This window comes from Xyrauchen texanus, chromosome 11, assembly GCF_025860055.1.
Source record: "Xyrauchen texanus isolate HMW12.3.18 chromosome 11, RBS_HiC_50CHRs, whole genome shotgun sequence".
NCBI classification, from domain to species: Eukaryota; Metazoa; Chordata; class Actinopteri; order Cypriniformes; family Catostomidae; genus Xyrauchen; species Xyrauchen texanus.
Window position 1 is genome coordinate 20937466 of NC_068286.1, and position 19030 is coordinate 20956495.

Genomic DNA, 19030 nt, shown 5'->3' on the forward strand with positions numbered 1-19030 from the left:
CCAAGGACATCGCCTCCCCAAGGATGCCAGAACCCTGCTGAAAACCCCTAAAAGAGTGGAAGTAGTTGAACTGTGTGGTGAGCAATAAGCCTACTTTGGTATTGCATCAGGAGTTCTAAAGGTTTTATCCCAGAATCCTGTTTTCCCTGACGACCGAATAGATATGTGCTTCAACATTGATGGTATTCCACTGTTTAAATCATCAAGTCTGCAAATGTGGCCAATCCTGTGCAGTTTCCATGATTTTGCACCCTTCATTGTGGCACTCTACTGTGGAAAAGCCAAACCCAGCCCAGTTAAAGATTACCTCTCTGATTTTCTACAAGAGTTGCAGCAACTTATGCAAGATGGCATAGTCCATGGAGAGAAAGCACTGCAAGTGACTGTAAAAGCCTTTGTTTGTGATGCACCAGCTCGATCATTCCTAAAATGCATAAAGAATCACAATAGCTACTTCGCTTGTGAGCGCTGCACAGTTAAAGGCACCTATGTGGGACGAGTTGTTCTTGGTGCTACAGCGCCTGGTGTTGTTGCAAGGTCTGAAGCAGATTTCAGTAGACTTGCCTACAAAGACCATCAAATTGGGAAATCCCCACTGACACTAGCTGGAATTCCATGTGTTCAGCCATTTGCACTGGACTACATGCACTTATTGTGTTTGGGTGTAGTTAGGAGAATGCTTCACTACATGCAGAGAGGACCCCACACATGCAGACTGTCATTTCAGCAAAGGAGTGACATTTCAGATAAACTGAAGGGATTGAATGGAGAACTACCTAGTGAGTTTGCACGGCAACCTAGGACTTTAATGGAATTGGACAGATGGAACGCTACGGAACTTAGACAGTTTCTCCTTTATACTGGACCAGTGGTTCTAAGAAAAGTGGTTTCACATGCTGTATACAATCACTTTCTTTCCTTGATGGTTGGGGTGTCAGTCCTGTTGAATTCGGATGATGAAGACCGTAAGGAACACTTAGACTATGCCCGAGAGCTACTCATGTACTATGTGAAGAAGTGTGAGGCTATATATGGAAACACATTCGCTGTATACAATGTTCATTCACTAATTCACTTACCAGATGATGTGGAACACTTCAACTGTTCACTGAATGGGATTTCATGCTTTCCATTTGAGAACTACCTGCAGAATCTAAAGAAAATGGTCAGACAATCTCGCAATCCTATAGCCCAAGTTGCCAAGCGTCTAGCAGAACTAGAAAATTCTACAAAATCTAAGCCTTTTACCAAAGAGAGCTTTACTCGCATATCCACAAGGCCAAGAGATTGTTGTTTCATTCTTCAGAACAAGGACTATGTCTTTGTGAAGGAAATGCATGAAGAAGGCACCTTGGTTTGCGATGTGCTACGCCAATGCAACACAGAGAGTTTCTTCACTGATCCTTGTGATTCTAAACTGCTCAACATCGTCCGTGTTAGAGATATCAGTAGAACTACACGTCGACTGATCAGCAAACAGCAGTTGATTCGTAAAGTTGTCTGTCTGCCAGCCAACCCTGGTGAAGCTGACACAGGATTCATTTTGTTCCCCATGTTGCATGAAATAGAACGTAACTGAATTGTAAGTATATCACTGGTATCAACTAATGTTTTTCACTGCTCTTCCATTATCTTTGTGAGGGTGTGGCGGTTGTATACTTGTTCTGAGAGTGGAGGGGAAAATGCTGCCCTTATATAGATTGCATGCAGCATCTTCAGAGAATGATTAAGCTGCCCAGTTGTTTCAACTGCAATAAAATATCTTTCCTGTAGCTCAGTGGTAAGAACATTGCGTTAACAACACAAGGTTGTGGGTTCTATCCCAGGGGATTGCACATACCTATGCATTGGATAATGCAATGTAAGTAGCTTTGGATAAAAGCGCGTCTGCCAAATGCATAAATGTAAATAAAAACACTTCTCATGTACTACTGATTCGTTTTGATTTTTGTATAGGTGTCATGATGTGGGTCAGGGCGGTTTGGAAAGAGCCAGATGGAGAGGAGGAGGGAGTCATCCCAGAGATTTGGGTGAAGGACAACATGGTACACTGGCCACCAGGGGCTAATGTAACTAAAGCAGCTAAAGAGATGCGAACGCCAGCAAGTAGCTGGAAAATGTTTCCACTGCTGAAAATCAAATTCAAGTCAAGTGAGTTAACATCCATTTTTAAAAGTGAAATTATGTTTTTTCTACTAATCAAATCAATGAAGGTATTAAAAGCTTGTTTGTTTTCTATTTACTTTAGATAATCAGGAAATGTGTGAGGCATTCGACCAAACAAGTACTACAGAGCTCAGTGAGGAAGAATGTGGTCCTGTCAAGAGGGTATCAAAGAAAAAAAATTACCCAGGGTTTATTTTAGGTATAGAATACTTGCCCATTTTGACAGGTTCCTAGTTTCTGGTGCTGGAGTATAATATATGTTGTGATACTAAGTATCAGGGTTCGTACGTTTTGAAAAAACCTGGAAAAGTTATGGAATTTGAAAAATGCAAATTCCAGGCCTGGAAAGGTTTTGAAAAAATAAAAAGGCACAGAAAGTTTTGGAAAAGTCATTGATTTTTTTTTTTTTTTAATTTTAATTCATTTTTAACACAGTAATATGTGATTAATACAAAAACTGTTTAATAAAAAAATATTTCTCGTTGTCTTAAATGTCCTTATATTCGGGCGGCAAAACGTTCTGTTCACTTCCGATTCACTCGTTGCCTGAGGCGAAGTCGGTGCTGACATAAATTAAATTTAATTGAAATGCCAGGAAAGTGTAGATTTAACAATGTCTGGCTTCACTTGGAAACATACAATACATGGCTCGAAAAGGTCCAGGACCCGAGGAAAGCTGAGATGTGGACTATGTTCTAAGATAATTGACATCTCTAATATGGGAGAATCAGCTCACTAGCCATGCTAAAGGCGCAAGCACCAGGCAGTTAAGGCTGCGCGTGAAGGCTCAAGCATGACTATCACTAGCTTCTTTTCTCCTCCGGCGACATCGACCAATGTTAGGCTAATTGCAGGTTCTTCCATCACGAGTCAGGTTGAAGGCACAAGACAAGGGACTATCTCAAATGATAGACAAGACGCGTTAAGGGCCGAGGTATTGTGGGCGTTAAAAGTCGCAAACTCCCACTATTCTTTTAAATCGTGCGAGGATGTCAGCGCACTTTTCAGAGCTATGTTTCCTGACAGTCAGTTGGCAGCCAAATTTAGCGTGTGGGGAACGTAAGTGTGCTTACTTGTGTAATTTTGGATTGGCTCCTTATTTTAAACAGCTCACTTTGAAGACAGTCACTACACAGATGTCTTATGTACTTTTATTTGATGAGAGCCTGAATAATTACCTACAGACTAAACAGTTAGATGTCCATGTCAGGCTATGGGACGGGCCCAATGTGAAGACCAAATACATCGGTTCAGAGTTCCTGGGGCATTCAACCGCCAAAGATGTTGTTGAGAAACTCAACAACTTGCTTTCACAGCTCGGAATGACCAACCTCATCCAAATCTCGATGGATGGACCGAACGTGAATTGGAAAGTGTTTGAAATCCTTCAAAAGCAGCTGCAGATTGATGTGGGAAAGTCACTTATCAACATCGGGTCGTGCGGTTTGCATATACTGCACAATGCATTTAGAGGCGGATGTAAAGCGATTGGATGGGACATTGAACATGGACTTTCTTGTCTCTACTGGCTGTTTCACGACTCCCCAGCCCAGCACGAGGACTTTGTGACAGCGACTGGATGCAGCACGAGCATGCTAAAGTTTTGCAAGCACCGGTGGGTCGAGAATGTTAACGTAGCGGACAGAGGATTACAACTCTGGCCGCATGTGAAACGATACCTGGAGATGGTAGGAGAGGCTAACTCCCCAATCCAAAGGTGAAATCGTTTGAGGAGGTGAAGAACCGGTGTGCTGATCCTCTCTTCACTGTAAAGGTTGGCATATTCATCAGCATTGCGCGAGAAATTGAGCCCTTTCTCAACATGTATCAGACGGACCAACCAATGCTGCCATTCCTTGCTGAGGACATGACTAGACTGATCAAAGGTAAGCTTAAACATTAAATCCAATTGCCATATGTTACTTGTTTTCTAAGTTGAATTTATTGACATTGTTGGACAAATTACTTCCAAAATGTAATTGATGTCACTCGCGGACTGGAAGCAACATATCTCGTTTTTTCGACATCTTATCTCATTATTTCTACATATGCTGTGACATTCTAATCTGCATTAATCCAAGTGTTCTTAATTGTTTTCTATGGGAGGAAAATGCTTAATGTGTAGGCCAATTAAACGTCTGCGTTTATAGGCTCTACTGATTTTTTTTTTTATTTAATATAACCGACTGTATTATGATTTTTGTATCATATTTGTTAAAATATTATTATGTTTTTTATCGGGAGACATGAAGTGGGTCAGATATGATTTTGACTCATTAGCCTACGTAGTGTTTTGTAGAAAGCCTTTTCTTTAAAGTGAATTTCGTTTTGTATAAAATGTATCTTAATTATTATTTTTTAAATCATCAACCAATTGCCTGGATTTAATAAATAAGAAGAAAATATAGCAGTCATAATCATGACATGGAGGCGCCGGCACGGTCACTTGAACTTGAGCGCATCTCAACATAAATTAACCGAAATATACCTCACAGACATGAGAAATCTGAAACAATGAAACAATTAAAAAAATAAATAATAGCCAGTGATGAAATGTTTTGTGTTGACACAAATCTTGGATGTCCATGTCCTAACTGCTGGGAGTCTCACACAACGCACAGGACACGTCCAATTCGCAAACTAATGACTCCTTTCAACCGATTAATTTTAATTAATGGTTGAAACAACTGATCTTTCCAACAGTGAACTCAGGAGACATCTGAATCTGTAACACTTTACAATAAGGTTTTATTTATTACATAAATTACTAAAAAAAAATGTATTACATAAATTACAAAAAAACAGTTTGCTTAAGCTTTAAAATAATTTAATTTTTTTTCAAAGTATATGACTTTATTTTTCCACACAGTGCAATTAAGAATCGATTAGAGAATCAGAATCATCAGTAGCATTATTGATACAATCTTATCAATTCCCATCCCTATGTGAAGACAGTAAAATTATAATCATACATGTTTTTGTTATATTTTTTTTTGATAGTTAAAAGATTAAAACATTTTATTGAGTAATGACACTGAAGTAGCATATATACCCCTTATTTTTATTGTTTGCAGGACTCATGGGCCGATTTGTGGTGGACACGCACCTGAAGGAATCATCCACACTCAAGCTCCTGAATGTGCCTTACCAGGACCGTAACCTGCACAAAGATGCTTCTCAAATTGACCTTGGGTTCACTGCAGAATCTACACTAAAGCAACTTAAGTTCACTAAAAAGGTTTCAGATAAGCAGTCCCTAGAGATAAGATTGGACAGTAAGAAACTTCTGATGAATCTTCTTGACAAGCTGCTGGCAAAGGCTCCTGTGAAACACACCTTAGTAAGATGCCTACAATGCTTAGACCCGAGACACATGGCCAAATCTAAGGAACAGTGTGTTAGACAAATGATGATAGTACTACGCAGTATTGTGGAGGCTAAACATGTAAACAGCACTGTATGTGATGATGTGATGAGAGAGTTCCGGGAGTTTTGCGATTTGGCTAAATTACAGACTAAATTCAGGGATTTTGACCCCAAAGCAGAGCGTGTGGACACACTGCTGTATGAGACAATGGGGACCAACCCCTCTTTTCCAGACTGTGGGATGTAGTGAAGGTTGTACTTGTGCTGTCTCATGGACAGGCAAGTGTAGAGAGAGGATTCTCAATAAATAAAGAGCTAATTGTGGAAAATCAGAAGGAATTGTCTTTGGTAGCTCAAAGGCTCATTGTTGACCATGTCAGGTCTGTTGGAGGTGTATCAAATGTAGCCATCACAAAAGATTTGCTTCTGTCAGCAGGAGGAGCCAGGCAAAGATATCATGGCTACCTTGATGAACAAAAAGAGTGTCAAAACAGGATGCAGTAGACTTAAAGCGGAAGAAGCTTAGTGACGAACTCCAAGGTCTGAAAAAGAAGAGGGCCACCATTGAGACAGATGTGTTTGCCCTCGAAAAATCTGCTGATGAATTGTCAGAGAAAGCAGAAAAAACAAGTTGTCTAACGTTAATTTCCAAATCAAACAGTTTCCGTCGGACAGCAAAGGAAAAAAGAGCTGCTCTGTTCAACATTGAGAAGCAAATTGATGAAAAGCTTGCAGAAATGAAAAAGTGAAGTGTGTGTGTGTGTGTGTGTGTTTAAAAATGGAAGGTTATGTCCTCCATATGTGTTGTAAACTTAAGTAGGGTGAAAAAAAGATTAAACTCTAGTTGTGCATTCACTGTTCAATCTCCACTACTGCCCAATTAGTTGTTAATTTGCAGTTGCTGTGTTTTATCAGGACACTTATGTACATTTTACTTATGTATTTTATCCTGTGTCCTTCAAAGATCTTGCACTATGTTTGCGTTTAAATAAATGTGTATTTTGTATTGAACCACATACATTGTCATCCATTTTATTGTTAAACCTCTGAGGGTAAACTTAAACACATATTTTTATTCTTATAATGTTGACTGACATTTTGAGGAATACATAGTCATGGAAATGTGCCGAAAAGTCATTGAAATGTCATGGAAAAGTCATGGAAAAGTATTGGTTAAAATGTGTATGAACCCTGAAGTATGGTAATTATACTGTTGTTTCTCCACTTACACAGATGAGGATGAAAGCGGGATGAAACGGATTGGTGGGTTTTTGGAACAAAAATATTCATATTTCAAAATTTACAAACTTAAATCAGCAGCTTCCGGTGACAGCGAGTCTACATTGACCTCCATTGTAGATACAGTGTATATAGTTGCTGCCAATCCTTCATCTTATTGTTACATTTGGTTGTCTTTCATCCCTCAGGTCTGTCCTTTCCAAAACCACCAAGGATTCGAGAAATGTCTAGCCAGGCATTAGGATCAGAAGAAAATAATTATAAATCCAGGTCCAGCAGTCCACTCCATGACTGTCACTTTCTGCTCCAAAGTTCTCACTCTCCACGCCAGCGGCCCCACACTCCCAGCCACAGCACTTCACGCGAGAGGTCCCACACTCCATGCCAGGTGCCCCACACTCCGACCCACAGCACCCCACGCAAGCAGTTCCACACTCCACGCCAGCGGTCCCACACGCCACACCACTTCACGCCACCGGTCCCGATCTCCGACCCACAGCACCCCACGCAAGCAGTTCCACACTCCACGCCAGCGGTCCCACACGCCACGTCACACCACTTCACGCCACCGGTCCCGATCTCCAACCCACAGCACCCCACGCCAGCAGTTTCACACTCCAAGCCAGCGGTCTCACACGCCATGCCACAGCTCTTCACGCCCACGGGACAGCGCTCCACATCAGCGCTCCCGCTCTCCTTATGAGTGCTCCCAAAGACCAGGTTGGGGGAACCAGCACAGAGAGGGCGGAGAGCTATTCCCATTAGATAATGGAAGTAAGCCACCTCATATTCTTACTGAAAGTGGTATTTTTTGCAAATGAGACAAATGTTTTTCATTCTAATTTGACTTTCAGAATTCCAAAGGCGGGTCCTCTATCTTCTGTCTGATATTCGGTCTAAGCTGTCAGAGGTGGGCCAAAACCGTGAGCCCCCAGAGTCTCAGTTCCACCTTGAGAAGATGAACGCCAGGCGTGAGCTGAAAAATCTGGAAGGGCAACTGGCCGATGAAAAAAAGAGGAATGTGATGGTCAGTATAACTATGCCAGGCCAATACTAATACTGTTTTTTTTCTGTGTTTCTGATGGTGAAAAAATGACATTTTTCAAAATCTTTTCAGGTGTCTCGGTTAGTCAGGATAGGAGGTGCAAACCTTGAGGACTGTGTAAAAAATGTGATGAAAAGGTAAATGATACCATGCTTTGGTGCATTTCTCAGATCACTCTTCTAGCTCAGGGGTCGGCAACCTTTGCAACCAAAAGAGCCATTTTGGGCCATCTCCCACCAAATAAAATTTGTCTGTAGCCGCAAAATATATGTAATCTTTAAACGTCTATAAGACAGGTTTGTTATACATGTAATGTTATAGATTCCCAGTTGCACCACTAGGTGGCAATATAGTGCGGTTTTTATTTTATTTTATTTTTATTTTTTTCTTAAATAAATTTCATTGTTAGCAATTTATAAATTTTTGACCCTGGCAAGAGGTGAAACTACTGTAGTTAACCGGACTTTTATTTTGGCAGGTTGTAGGAAGACGCTTATTATTTAGTGTGTGTTACCTTCACTCAGTAAAATGTTCTGAAAGGAGATGAAGTTCATGTCCTCATACAGACGCGGATAAATCCATGAGAATCACGCGTGTAGCTCGCAGTTCACTCTGACACGCAGAACAGCCAGATGGCATGTTTAAATAACAGGATTCGGTGTCCACAAGTCCGGATCTACTTATATGGACTTAATGCAGCCGGACAACAAGTTTCACATGCAAAATAGACTAAAACTAGGTAAAATAGCAGTGCCCCAAAACGTGGCACAGAAATAAGCACAACAACAAACGCACTTCAAACAAAAAAGCGGCTCAGTTTAATGCAACTGTCAAAGGCTCAATCCCAATCCACCCCTTGGCCCTACCCCTCCGTTTTGCGCGTTCACGTCTAGGGATAGGGTGTCCCAATTCTTGTTGCGATAGAGGGGTAGGGCTACAATCCTGTAAAAACTCTGTAACGTCAGAGCTATCTCCGACGACTGATGACGTATCGGGTTCATGAAGGTTTGTTCCATTTCGTAGGGGAATATTTCAACCCCTTGGCCCTTGTAACTCTGTTTTAAGGGGCAAAGGGTACACTCGAAAACCAGGGGTAGGGCCAAGGGGTGAATTGAGATTGCACTGTATCGCATGCGTGCTAACGTACACTGGTAAATAGATAAAGTTATAAGTCGCACTGTCAGCCCTGTTAGGCGCGCATGTGTTAAACAGCCACAAAGACCGCTTTCAGCCTCAGGGTGGGTGAAATGACCAAAAATCTATTTCACTGAATATCTAATTTATTTCACGGTAAAAATATATTTTCCTATTATAATTCTAAATCGTATACCTAATTTTTCTTAGATTGATTTAATTTATTTATTTATTACAGTTAATTTACTGTAAATGCTCACTATAGTTATAATGTAGGCAAGTTATGAAAATGTACTGGTTAAGTTCTGATTATCAGATTTATTATGATAGGCTATAGCCAGAAGATAAAATACAAACAAATATTTATAGAGTGGGAAGATAGACAACATGTTTAACAATGAAGTCTGAATATATGCACAAAAAATAAGAATAGAAGTAGGCCTATATGACTGGTGTTCATGGGGTCTTGAGTACTGTAGGTCTTCATCACTCTTCACTCTCTATTACAGGTGCTGGTCAAATAATTAGAATATCATCAAAAAGTTGATTTGTTTCAGTAATTCCATTCAAAAAGTGAAATGTGGATATTATATTCATTCATTACACATAGACTGATATATTTCAAGTGTTCATTCCTTTTAATTTTGATGATTATAACTTATGAAAACCCCAAAATCAGTATCTCAGAAAATTAGAATATTGTTAAAAGGTTCAATATTGAAGACACCTGGTGCCACACTCTAATCAGCTAATTAACTCAAAACACCTGCAAAGGCCTTTAAATGGTTTCTCAGTCTAGTTCTGTAGGCTACACAATCATGAGGAAGACTGCTGACTTGACAGCTGTCCAAAAGACGAAACAAAACTGCAATGGAAACAGTTTTTGCGCATTTACAGAAGACACGGTTTGGGGTCCGTGTACGCAAATAATAATAATAATTATCATTATTAGCTATAACATTTATTAGGCTACATATTTAGAAAGCAATTTGTCAAATGTTATTCATAATACCGGTTAGGCAATATCAACATTTATTTATAATTATGTAAACATTATTTACTAATGTATTTAAATCCCTAACAACAGCTATTTTCTGCAAACTATTTACAATTATATTCCATCAAAGTGTGTAATGTAAGATACATAGTTCATAAATCTATTGCAATAAAATACAAAGCGATAACTCCTTCCTGGTGGAACACTCTTCCTAACTCAGTCCGGTCAACCACATCTCTCACAACATTCAAAAAACTACTTAAAACCCATCTCTTCTGTGAATACTTGACAGCAAAACACACTAACCCTCTCTTTCTCTCAACAGGCTTTTGTTTAAACCAGTAACTTTGTATTAGCACCTACTGTATTATTTATCCTGTATGACATATCGCTTATTGCTCCCTGAACTCTTTGTTAGTGTTTTGGATAAAAGCTTCTGCTAAATGACTAAATGTAAATATAAATGTAAACTCATTAGAACCCATTATAATTCTAAATTTTGTGCGAATGCACCACACAAAAAAATCAGATGTGGGGGTATAATTTGTAAATCACACAAAGTCCGTAGATAATACTAATCCGAGCAGTGCACTATTGTTGTAGAAATGTTGATGATGATTCAGGAAATGCACCAAAGTGATGGAGAAAAACTGTAAAACTTTTCTGCTTGAAGGCTCTGCTGTTCTGGTCACTTTGTTGTATTGTTCAATAATCTTAACAATTATTGATTACTGATATTACTTGGTTGTCTTTTTTCTTTTGTCAGAGTTCTTACAAACAGATTGATGGCAACAATGAATATGGATGGCTCAGGGGTGAAGAAGGCCTTTGGAAAAACACGGCTATGCCGTGTTATAATAGGTACTACGTTACTTTTTTTGTATGATTAGAGGATGTACTGTAGTATCTATCCAGTGTTACCCATTGTGCGGCAAACTTTTACCCATCACAGATGCACAGTGGCAATACTGTAGGGGTGTAACAATTAATTGTGCAATTATTATTCTCAGTTACGGTCAAATGTTGCCACATTCAAAAGCCAGAGGGCGCTCTCATGAATAAACTCAAAATATGCGCAGTTATTTATTCAGTTTTTAAAATGTTTTAACCTGCAATATGCACTATAAGCAATATCTACAAATTTTCAGACAATATTAAAAGCACAGGTTTTAAATGTGTGAATTCTGTTTTACCTATGCCACCTTAAGTTAAGATGGGTAGCACTTATCAGTTTAATTTTTCATCTGAAAAACGAAAAGTAGGACTGTTTTCCTGCTGTTGCAGCTCACTTGAAAAGAATGGTTAGGAGGATCACTGAGCCACTAGATCGGCGTTCTCAACCCTGCTCCTGAAGGACTCTCAACACTGCACGTTTCTTTGTCTCCTAATCAAACACACCAACTCATCAGCTCATTATCACATCCCCATAATGAGCTGATGAGTGGAATCAGGTGTGTTTGATTAGGGAGACAAAGAAAACGTGCAGTGTTGGGGGTCCTTCAGGAGCAGGGTTGAGAAACACTGCGGTTATCCATGCTTATTTAAAAAGTTTGAATTACTTTGTGGATTTCTGTGTACAAGTGATGCTTGCTGAAAAATGTATGCTGTATTTTAATGTCTTAAAATGACTGCTAATTGTGGCTTCATATTCATTAGGTGCTGTACAGCAGTCCAAACCTTCAGCGTCAGAGGCTGAAATAAAAAAATACATGGGGAGCTGTCTCCGGTCGGCTCCCGATAGATGCGGGGGTATGGGACGACAAAAGGGGACATCTGCAATTGATGTGTGTTCAGATTCTGAATAAATAGGCCTATAACCTATTGTTTAGCTACATTGTTCATTTTGTAAAATTTTGTCTCGTGATTGGTTGCATTAAATTAATATATGTGATCTTGAAAAACCCATGTTCTTAAACCCTTCATCAGTTAAAAATTATCTTTGAATTACATTTTTAAACTCTTGAATTGCAGCTGATTGAATTTAATAAAACAATTCTTACATTTAATACTGTTGTGTCATTATTCTTGTGGTCTAGAATAGGACATCAATGTGTTAAAAAAAATGCAAATAAAATAAACGTCAAAACTTGTTTTGACATCGATTTGATTGGCATTTTTGACCAATTCTTTAATGACTATGTTTGACGTCAATTTGATGTCTATTTGACGTCAATTGCCCGCTGGTGTGTGTTTCATACATGTCTAAGGTTTTTACTATGCATTGAAATACACATTGGTGATGGCATTGAAATACACATTGGTGATGTTTTTAAGAGCTATTGTATTGATTTGTTTTTATTTTACAAAGAGAATAATTTTATATAAATAATCAAATTTGTATCTGTAATTAGCTACAATAGCAAGTTCTGTGGTTGTCGATAAAATTTCGTGTCCTGGTCTTTATTATTAATATAACAGATTCATTTATTCATGGATTTTGATTCCAGTGAAAAAACTTGCTGTACACAAAGCGAGGCACGCACCTTCCGGGGCAGTCTAGCAGCTAATATATAATATATATAGGTCTATGTATTTGTATAGTCTAGCACTATTATATATTACAAAAAAAAGATCGTATTATGTAGGACTATCATCGTTCGCTTGGCGCTTCATTTAATCCATATTATTGTATTTTATTCAATACATTTTTAGGGTGATGACGCCATAAAATATGACGACAGACATTAGAAGCTTCATTCTAAAACCTCAATAGAAGTTTCGAATGTAAATATGACATGACATTTGGTACAGTCTAGTATGAACGGTCAGAATGACCGCTATGGCCATTCTAGTAGTTATAGAATTCCGGTAGTTCTAGTGTTAAATGCAAGTACAAGTCTGTGTCCTTTGGAAGATCAAAGCGTGTCTCAGCCATGACAGTATTACAAATGTCATAGACAGTAATGTCTTTGTATTGAAGGCCAAGTTTAAAATATATCTCTATAAATTCATGCGCATCCAGCTAAAATAGAGCTCCTGGCAGGATTTTGAGGGATCTCATTAATTCAGAAAAACAGAACAAAATATTTTTTTGAATGAAAAATTATCTCATAATTCTGAGATAATTAACTCGTTAATTCAGAAAAACAGAGCAAAAACTTTTTTCCATGAAAAATATCTCGTAATTCTGAGATAATTAACTCATTAATTCAGAAAAACAGAGTAGATTTTTTTTTCTCAAGTGAATGCAATACGCTTCCGTATAACTGAGACCCAAAAAATGCATCTTTCGCTGTCCAGCAAGATGATTGCAACATGCACCACTAGAACTAACCACTAGAGGGTGCTCCACGATCACACATCGCTGAAGAGCTGAATGGATGGTGACTGTTTCATATCAGGCAGCATTTTGGTGTTTTATAATTGTAATGACACATCGAAATGTCATTATTAATCAATCCTGCAGCCTTAATGGATATCATATAGATGTCTCAGAGGTCCAAGTCTACAGGTTTGGAGAGTTTTGGATGATTTTCTCCTCATCACGTGCATTAAGTGGTACTTTTACAACTGTCACATCAGCAGCAACAATTTTTCATCAGTAATGTGAAAATGACAAAGAATAGGAATTAAATATTACATGTTCTGAGGAGAGCCAACCCTTCAACATTATGTGGCTATTACTATTTCTGGATTGAGTATACTGTAATCACACTACTTTATCTCTGTGTCTGATTTCGAGTGGGCAGAACTGTAGACCTAACTACCCGTAGATGAAGTTAACCGTTACTGTTATTCTACCAGTAAAAATTTGGATTGAGTATTTAAATTCACAATTTTTAAAGAGTTTTTGGTCTCCAAAAAACTGTAATCACACTACTTTATCTCTGTGTCTGATTTCGAGTGGGCAGAACTGTAGACCTAACTACCCGTAGATGAAGTTAACCGTTACTGTTATTCTACCAGTAAAAATTTGTGCTGTACAAATCAGTGACTACTGTAACTAATCAATGCAGGCAAGTGACCATGGCAGGCACGTGCACACATAGACATCCATGGGGGCTTGGTGGCAGGTGGTCTTTCACCTCCACGTCATGCATTAAAATAGTTTGTTGCACACCTAGCCATGGATTATCCCTTAGTGTCACAAATGCTGTTGATTGAGCTTAATTATTATTGAACCCAGATGTTTCATTAATCCAGCCTCTGCAATATCAAATTCTCTGGCAGTTGTAATTCAAATGCAATTTAATATCAATAAGCTACAGCAAAGGAGAAAAAAGCTTGAAAAGAAAACAAAGAAATTAAATACATGTATTTAAAAATGGCATAAAATATTACAAGTTTACACTTTTTAAAATCAAGGTTAGCATTGCGAAAGTCATGGGAAAATTCCTTGTGCTTGCCTTTAAGCAAAACTCACTGTCATGATGCCAGGGTGTTGCTATGTGGTTGCTAGGGTGTTCTGGCCTACACACTCTCATTGTGAAATGGTAAGGATTCATATAACGTTTCTAAATTTGGCTAATTCGTATAATATCGTACAACTGCAATCATATGAATTGGTACAACTTTCTCAACAGCCAGTGACTTCGCTGGACATCGTTTCCATCTAATATGCAACAATTACTTGGTTCTGTCACACAAACCCTATCATGTTTACACACTCTGGTGCTCTGATTGGTTAGGTTTAGTAAGGGCATAATATGAATAAGCAGGCTTCCTCGTGCGCGAAACTTGCGCTTATTTCCGGATTAGACATCCGGCATTTGCACACGATGAAACGCCACAAATTCATACATACTAACTCATACAAAATCAGACGAAGTAGCCAACTCTTAAAATATGTATGAATTTTCATGAGACTGTGTTGGTTCTGGGTGATTGGTAAGTAGTTGCTTATTGGCCCAAGTCAAAAGAGCCTATCCCCAAATCTCTATGATATTGTCATCCCTAGATATTTAAAAAAAAATTATTCTGCCTGGCAAAAACGCTCCAAAATACTCTGAAAAGTAATAGCACACCTCTTCTCAACAAGCCATGTGACTTTAGATATCTCTCTTGTTGATAGCACAACATGGCCCTATGGGGTAAGATACATGCCAAAGTTTTAATATGAGCAATAGTAATAGTAATGCTTGCCTTATAGGGTAGAAAATTCAGGGAGGAAATGCAGTTCCTTGAGGCAATGTGTAGTGTAAGTGTGCCAGACTTACCCCCGTAAAATTACTGAGGATTGCCTCTTCTGCTGGACACAATATATTATAGAGTGTAAGTGGAAGAGTTTATGAGTGAAAAAGTGGGAGGAGGGTAAAGGTGTGTGCTTCTTAACCACTAGCTATATATCTAAATAAAAATAACTTTCAAGGAAAGGATAGAGAGGAGAAAGGAGAAGGATGGCACACTGCTCTTAATGTCTTTTTTTTTTCTTTGGTTTTAAGACAAGTCTGAAGCCTGCTGGCCTCTTTGATGGGGAAGTTGCCACTTTTCTGTCTTTTGTTTAAATTTTACATTTCTGTAAATATAAGATGCTATTTCAGTGTGCACTAGAGGGACTGTTGGTCTCACAGATAGCCAGCAGCAGAATTCACTTTGGCTGGCATGCGAGCAATTAGACCCCGGATTATAAAGGATTGAGTTTAGAGGCCTGAGGAGTGTGTGCCTGCCATCTCAAGACACTCTATTACCATCAAGAACACAAACCATGCTGAGTTAGAGCTTGAGGGTTGGCAGAAAAAAAAGCTATGCAGAACTGGCTGGGAAAATGGTTGTTTTTGGAGAGGGTGATTTTGACATCAACATTGTGGAGCCGATTGTAGAACCAGTGGGACCATGGCCTGATCAAATCCTCATTTTGGGCCAGAGGCCAGATGGAATTCATTAACTGAATATTGCCTTTCACCAATGAGTTATTCAAAGAATTCATTTCTATCCAATAAGTCAGTCAATAGTTGCTAAGACTAATTATTAATTCAAATTTATCACCATAGGTCAATCAAGTTCCCCTCCTCTCATTTCTGAAATCCAATTATTTCCTTCAGCTCTGCATTTTTAGGATCAGTTGAGAGACAGCATATTGGTGGACACATACACACACAATAAAACAATATTTGTAATAAGTTTTCTTTGACGTTCAACAAAGCTTAAAAACTTTGCTGACCGCCTTACAGGCATGTCAATTTTTGCACAAGGTAAACTGTAAATACCACACTTAATCTGCCACAATACTCAGCATCTTAAAGAATGATACTTCAATTTCCACGTGGCCACAGGGATTACAAAAGACTTATCGCAACAGGGTCGAAATCACTTCAAGTGCAGTTGAATGATCTGCTGCTCTCGTCTAAGTATACCAACAGGAGTTTATAGTATTACCCCCTCCTACACCTCCAGTCTAGTCTCATTAGTTTATCACCCAAAAGATAATTTTGCAGTTCAAGTCCAGCCTTGAAATCCAGCTTGCAGCCTGAAGGAAATGCCTAACACACTTATCAGTCACCAGAAAGACGACGAGGCAGCCAGCCGCATGCAAGTGTGGATGTAAGGGAGGCAAACAGCACAAACGCCGCAGGGAGAGATTGTGACCAGTAAAACCAGAAAGAACTGTCATTATAGGTGGGCTAAGGTTACGTTTCTATTAAATGGGGCCCAAATAAAGGCCTGTTATTCACTTTTTTATATGAATGCTAACATTATCTCAGCATGTCTGGCTGTGAATGTCTTCACAACTGCTTCCACAAAAGAATGTGACTGATTTAGTTGACTACTAATGTAAGCCATGCAAATATAGCTACAACCTCCTGAGAGACCTTGGGTCCTGTGGTTATACAAAACCATTCCCGCTAAATGTTAAACATATGTATGTGAAGCACTGTTTAGGCTGCAAGCGTCTAACATGATAGCATGGACTAAAGAATGTTTTCTCCTGACAAACCACAGTTTTGGACTACGGCTAGAGTACAGACACTCTGATCTAACATATCTCTGCTTTCAGAGAAAGGCCAAGAGCAACTATTTGTGATTGATGGAGAGGGCGGTCCTCCGAACTTTGGAGTTCATCAGTATTCACGAAGCATTCCAGTCTGAGTCATAAGACATAATGACTATAATGCATGTGCACATGAGACAGAACTTGTCTGTACGCAAAGATACACAGCTTGCAGGACACAATGAGTTTGTATAAACTCAGGATTTATTGAAAGAATACAATGTTCTTTCAATAAACATTGCCATATTATGCAAAAAGTTTGAAAATATAATTTCATTGTTTGTATTTAGGATACATAAAATGTAAGCTATGAAATTAGCCTGCAATTTCATTTCATAAACGTTAAAAATGTCATTTCCGCCATAGAATTTTACAAACCCCCCATCAGTAGGTTTGTAAAACTACTTACTGTATCTTTGACAGTGTGCGGGTCTCCTGGCAGATCGGGGGCCCTAAGCAAACTTGCTTAGTTTGCCTGTAGGGAGGACAGACACTGTCGATTCTGTTCAGGTACACACAGAAGTTACCAAGGTTTTTCCCTTCTTCAAGAATGAACAACAGTAGAGTAAATAGTCTGTCCTTTGATAATGATTTGTGTCAAATTTAATGGAAAATATGTGAGTTGCGCTCCGTGGATCGGCAGAAATTTGAGCATCCGCTGGAGTTGTGCTGGGTGCCGCCGACAGATGGCGAGTGGTGGCATGTGCACCTTCTTTGAAAGAGTTGAAACAGTTGTTTCGAATTTTAAAACGCACCATGTCGTCAACATCACAGGGATCGACTTTTATTAAAACAGAATGCTTTGGTGGCCTGGGTAGCTCAGCGAGTATAGATGCTGACAACCACCCCTGAGTCGTGAGTTTGAATCCAGGGTGTGCTGAGTGACTTCAGCAAAGTCTCCTAAGCAAGGCAAGTTGTGTGTGGATTGCGGAGAGTACCATGAGCCTCCTCATGCTTTGAGTCTCTGCGGTGTAATGCACAGCAAGCCACGTGATAAGATGAGCAGAATGATGGTCTCAGAAGTGGAGGCATCTGAAACTTGTCTTCTGCCACCCAGATTGAGGTGAGTCACCACGCCACCACAAGGACCTAGTAAGTAGTGAGAATTGTGCATTCCAAAATTGTGGAGAAAAGGGGATATAAAATAAAATATCATAAAAAATATATATTTTTGTTTTATGTAGGTCTCATTTAAATTTAATTTAAAGATTTTACTCTTATAACCTTATCCCAGACCCAGATTTTCAACATTAAACTAATCACAAACCACCTCAATATGTATTGTGTGATAAAGATTTGAATAAATATTTCCAACTGTCACACAGTTGTGGAATAATTTCCATCACACCAAACAATCCTGCCCCTAATAATTTATTTGTGCTTCAAAAATTAGTATATTTCTTTGCTAAGTCAACAAAAGTGTCAGTGGAGAGCATGCTGGAGATTAAATCTAAGAAATGTTTGAAGAAAAAGGAAAATGATGGGCATAATTTCCAAGTAAACAGTAATTTTGCCATATTATGCAAAAAGTTTGAAAATATAATTTCATTGTTTGTATTTAGGATACATAAAATGTAAGCTATGAAATTAGCCTGCAATTTCATTTCATAAACGTTAAAAATGTCATTTCCGCCATAGAATTCTATTAAACACAATGGAATGACTGTAGAAAGAATTTAATATCACCTGTAATGCATGTACATTCACTGTTGGACAGTGCAAGTAGACAAATGAAAAAATATTGAGAGTGTGAATTTTTTTTTAGCAAGGCTTTACTTTCTAGAAGTCTGCAGTGCGAAAAGTGAAGAAACACCCTAATATAGGAAAATAAAGGTTAAAGTTAATTTAAAATAAATCCTTTATTTCTCAATGACCTAATTATTAAAATCATCTTATTTGAGAAATTATCTATGCATTTACAGGCAGAATTTGTGCAGCTGATTGTGTGATTAACTTGCATTTTGCAAGGTGTGATATTTAATTATTTTAATACAGTTTCACTAACTTACCAAATAACATAACAGCAATATGAAACGGTTATCTCACAAATAATGACTATCAAATGTCATTAAAGCTTGTAAAATCCAAGCTAAGAAGACTCAATTGTCTTAATATTTTTAAGCCCTCCATAGAACAACTTTCCACAGAGTGGTGG

The 19030-nt window shown here is 38.6% G+C and overlaps 1 protein-coding gene across 1 annotated transcript; it reads left to right on the plus strand.

Annotated features, from left to right (window-relative positions):
- Positions 1 to 2277: 2277 nt before the first annotated feature.
- Positions 2278 to 11857, plus strand: LOC127651291 (uncharacterized). Its single transcript, XM_052137070.1, has 6 exons — positions 2278 to 2365; positions 6960 to 7545; positions 7626 to 7798; positions 7889 to 7953; positions 10714 to 10808; positions 11604 to 11857. The coding sequence occupies exons 2-6, from the start codon at positions 7059 to 7061 to the stop codon at positions 11750 to 11752; spliced, it is 969 nt and encodes a 322-aa protein (XP_051993030.1). The 5' UTR covers positions 2278 to 2365; positions 6960 to 7058; the 3' UTR covers positions 11753 to 11857.
- Positions 11858 to 19030: the final 7173 nt, after the last annotated feature.

What these genes read in the sequence shown, in the direction of transcription:
- LOC127651291 (XM_052137070.1), top strand. Translation starts at nt 7,059, where the DNA reads ATGACTGTCACTTTCTGCTCCAAAGTTCTCACTCTCCACGCCAGCGGC. An exon ending in ATTCCCATTAGATAATGGAA is followed by an intron (nt 7,546 to 7,625) that starts GTAAGCCACCTC and finishes TTTGACTTTCAG; the next exon opens with AATTCCAAAGGCGGGTCCTC. An exon ending in AAAAAAAGAGGAATGTGATG is followed by an intron (nt 7,799 to 7,888) that starts GTCAGTATAACT and finishes AAATCTTTTCAG; the next exon opens with GTGTCTCGGTTAGTCAGGAT.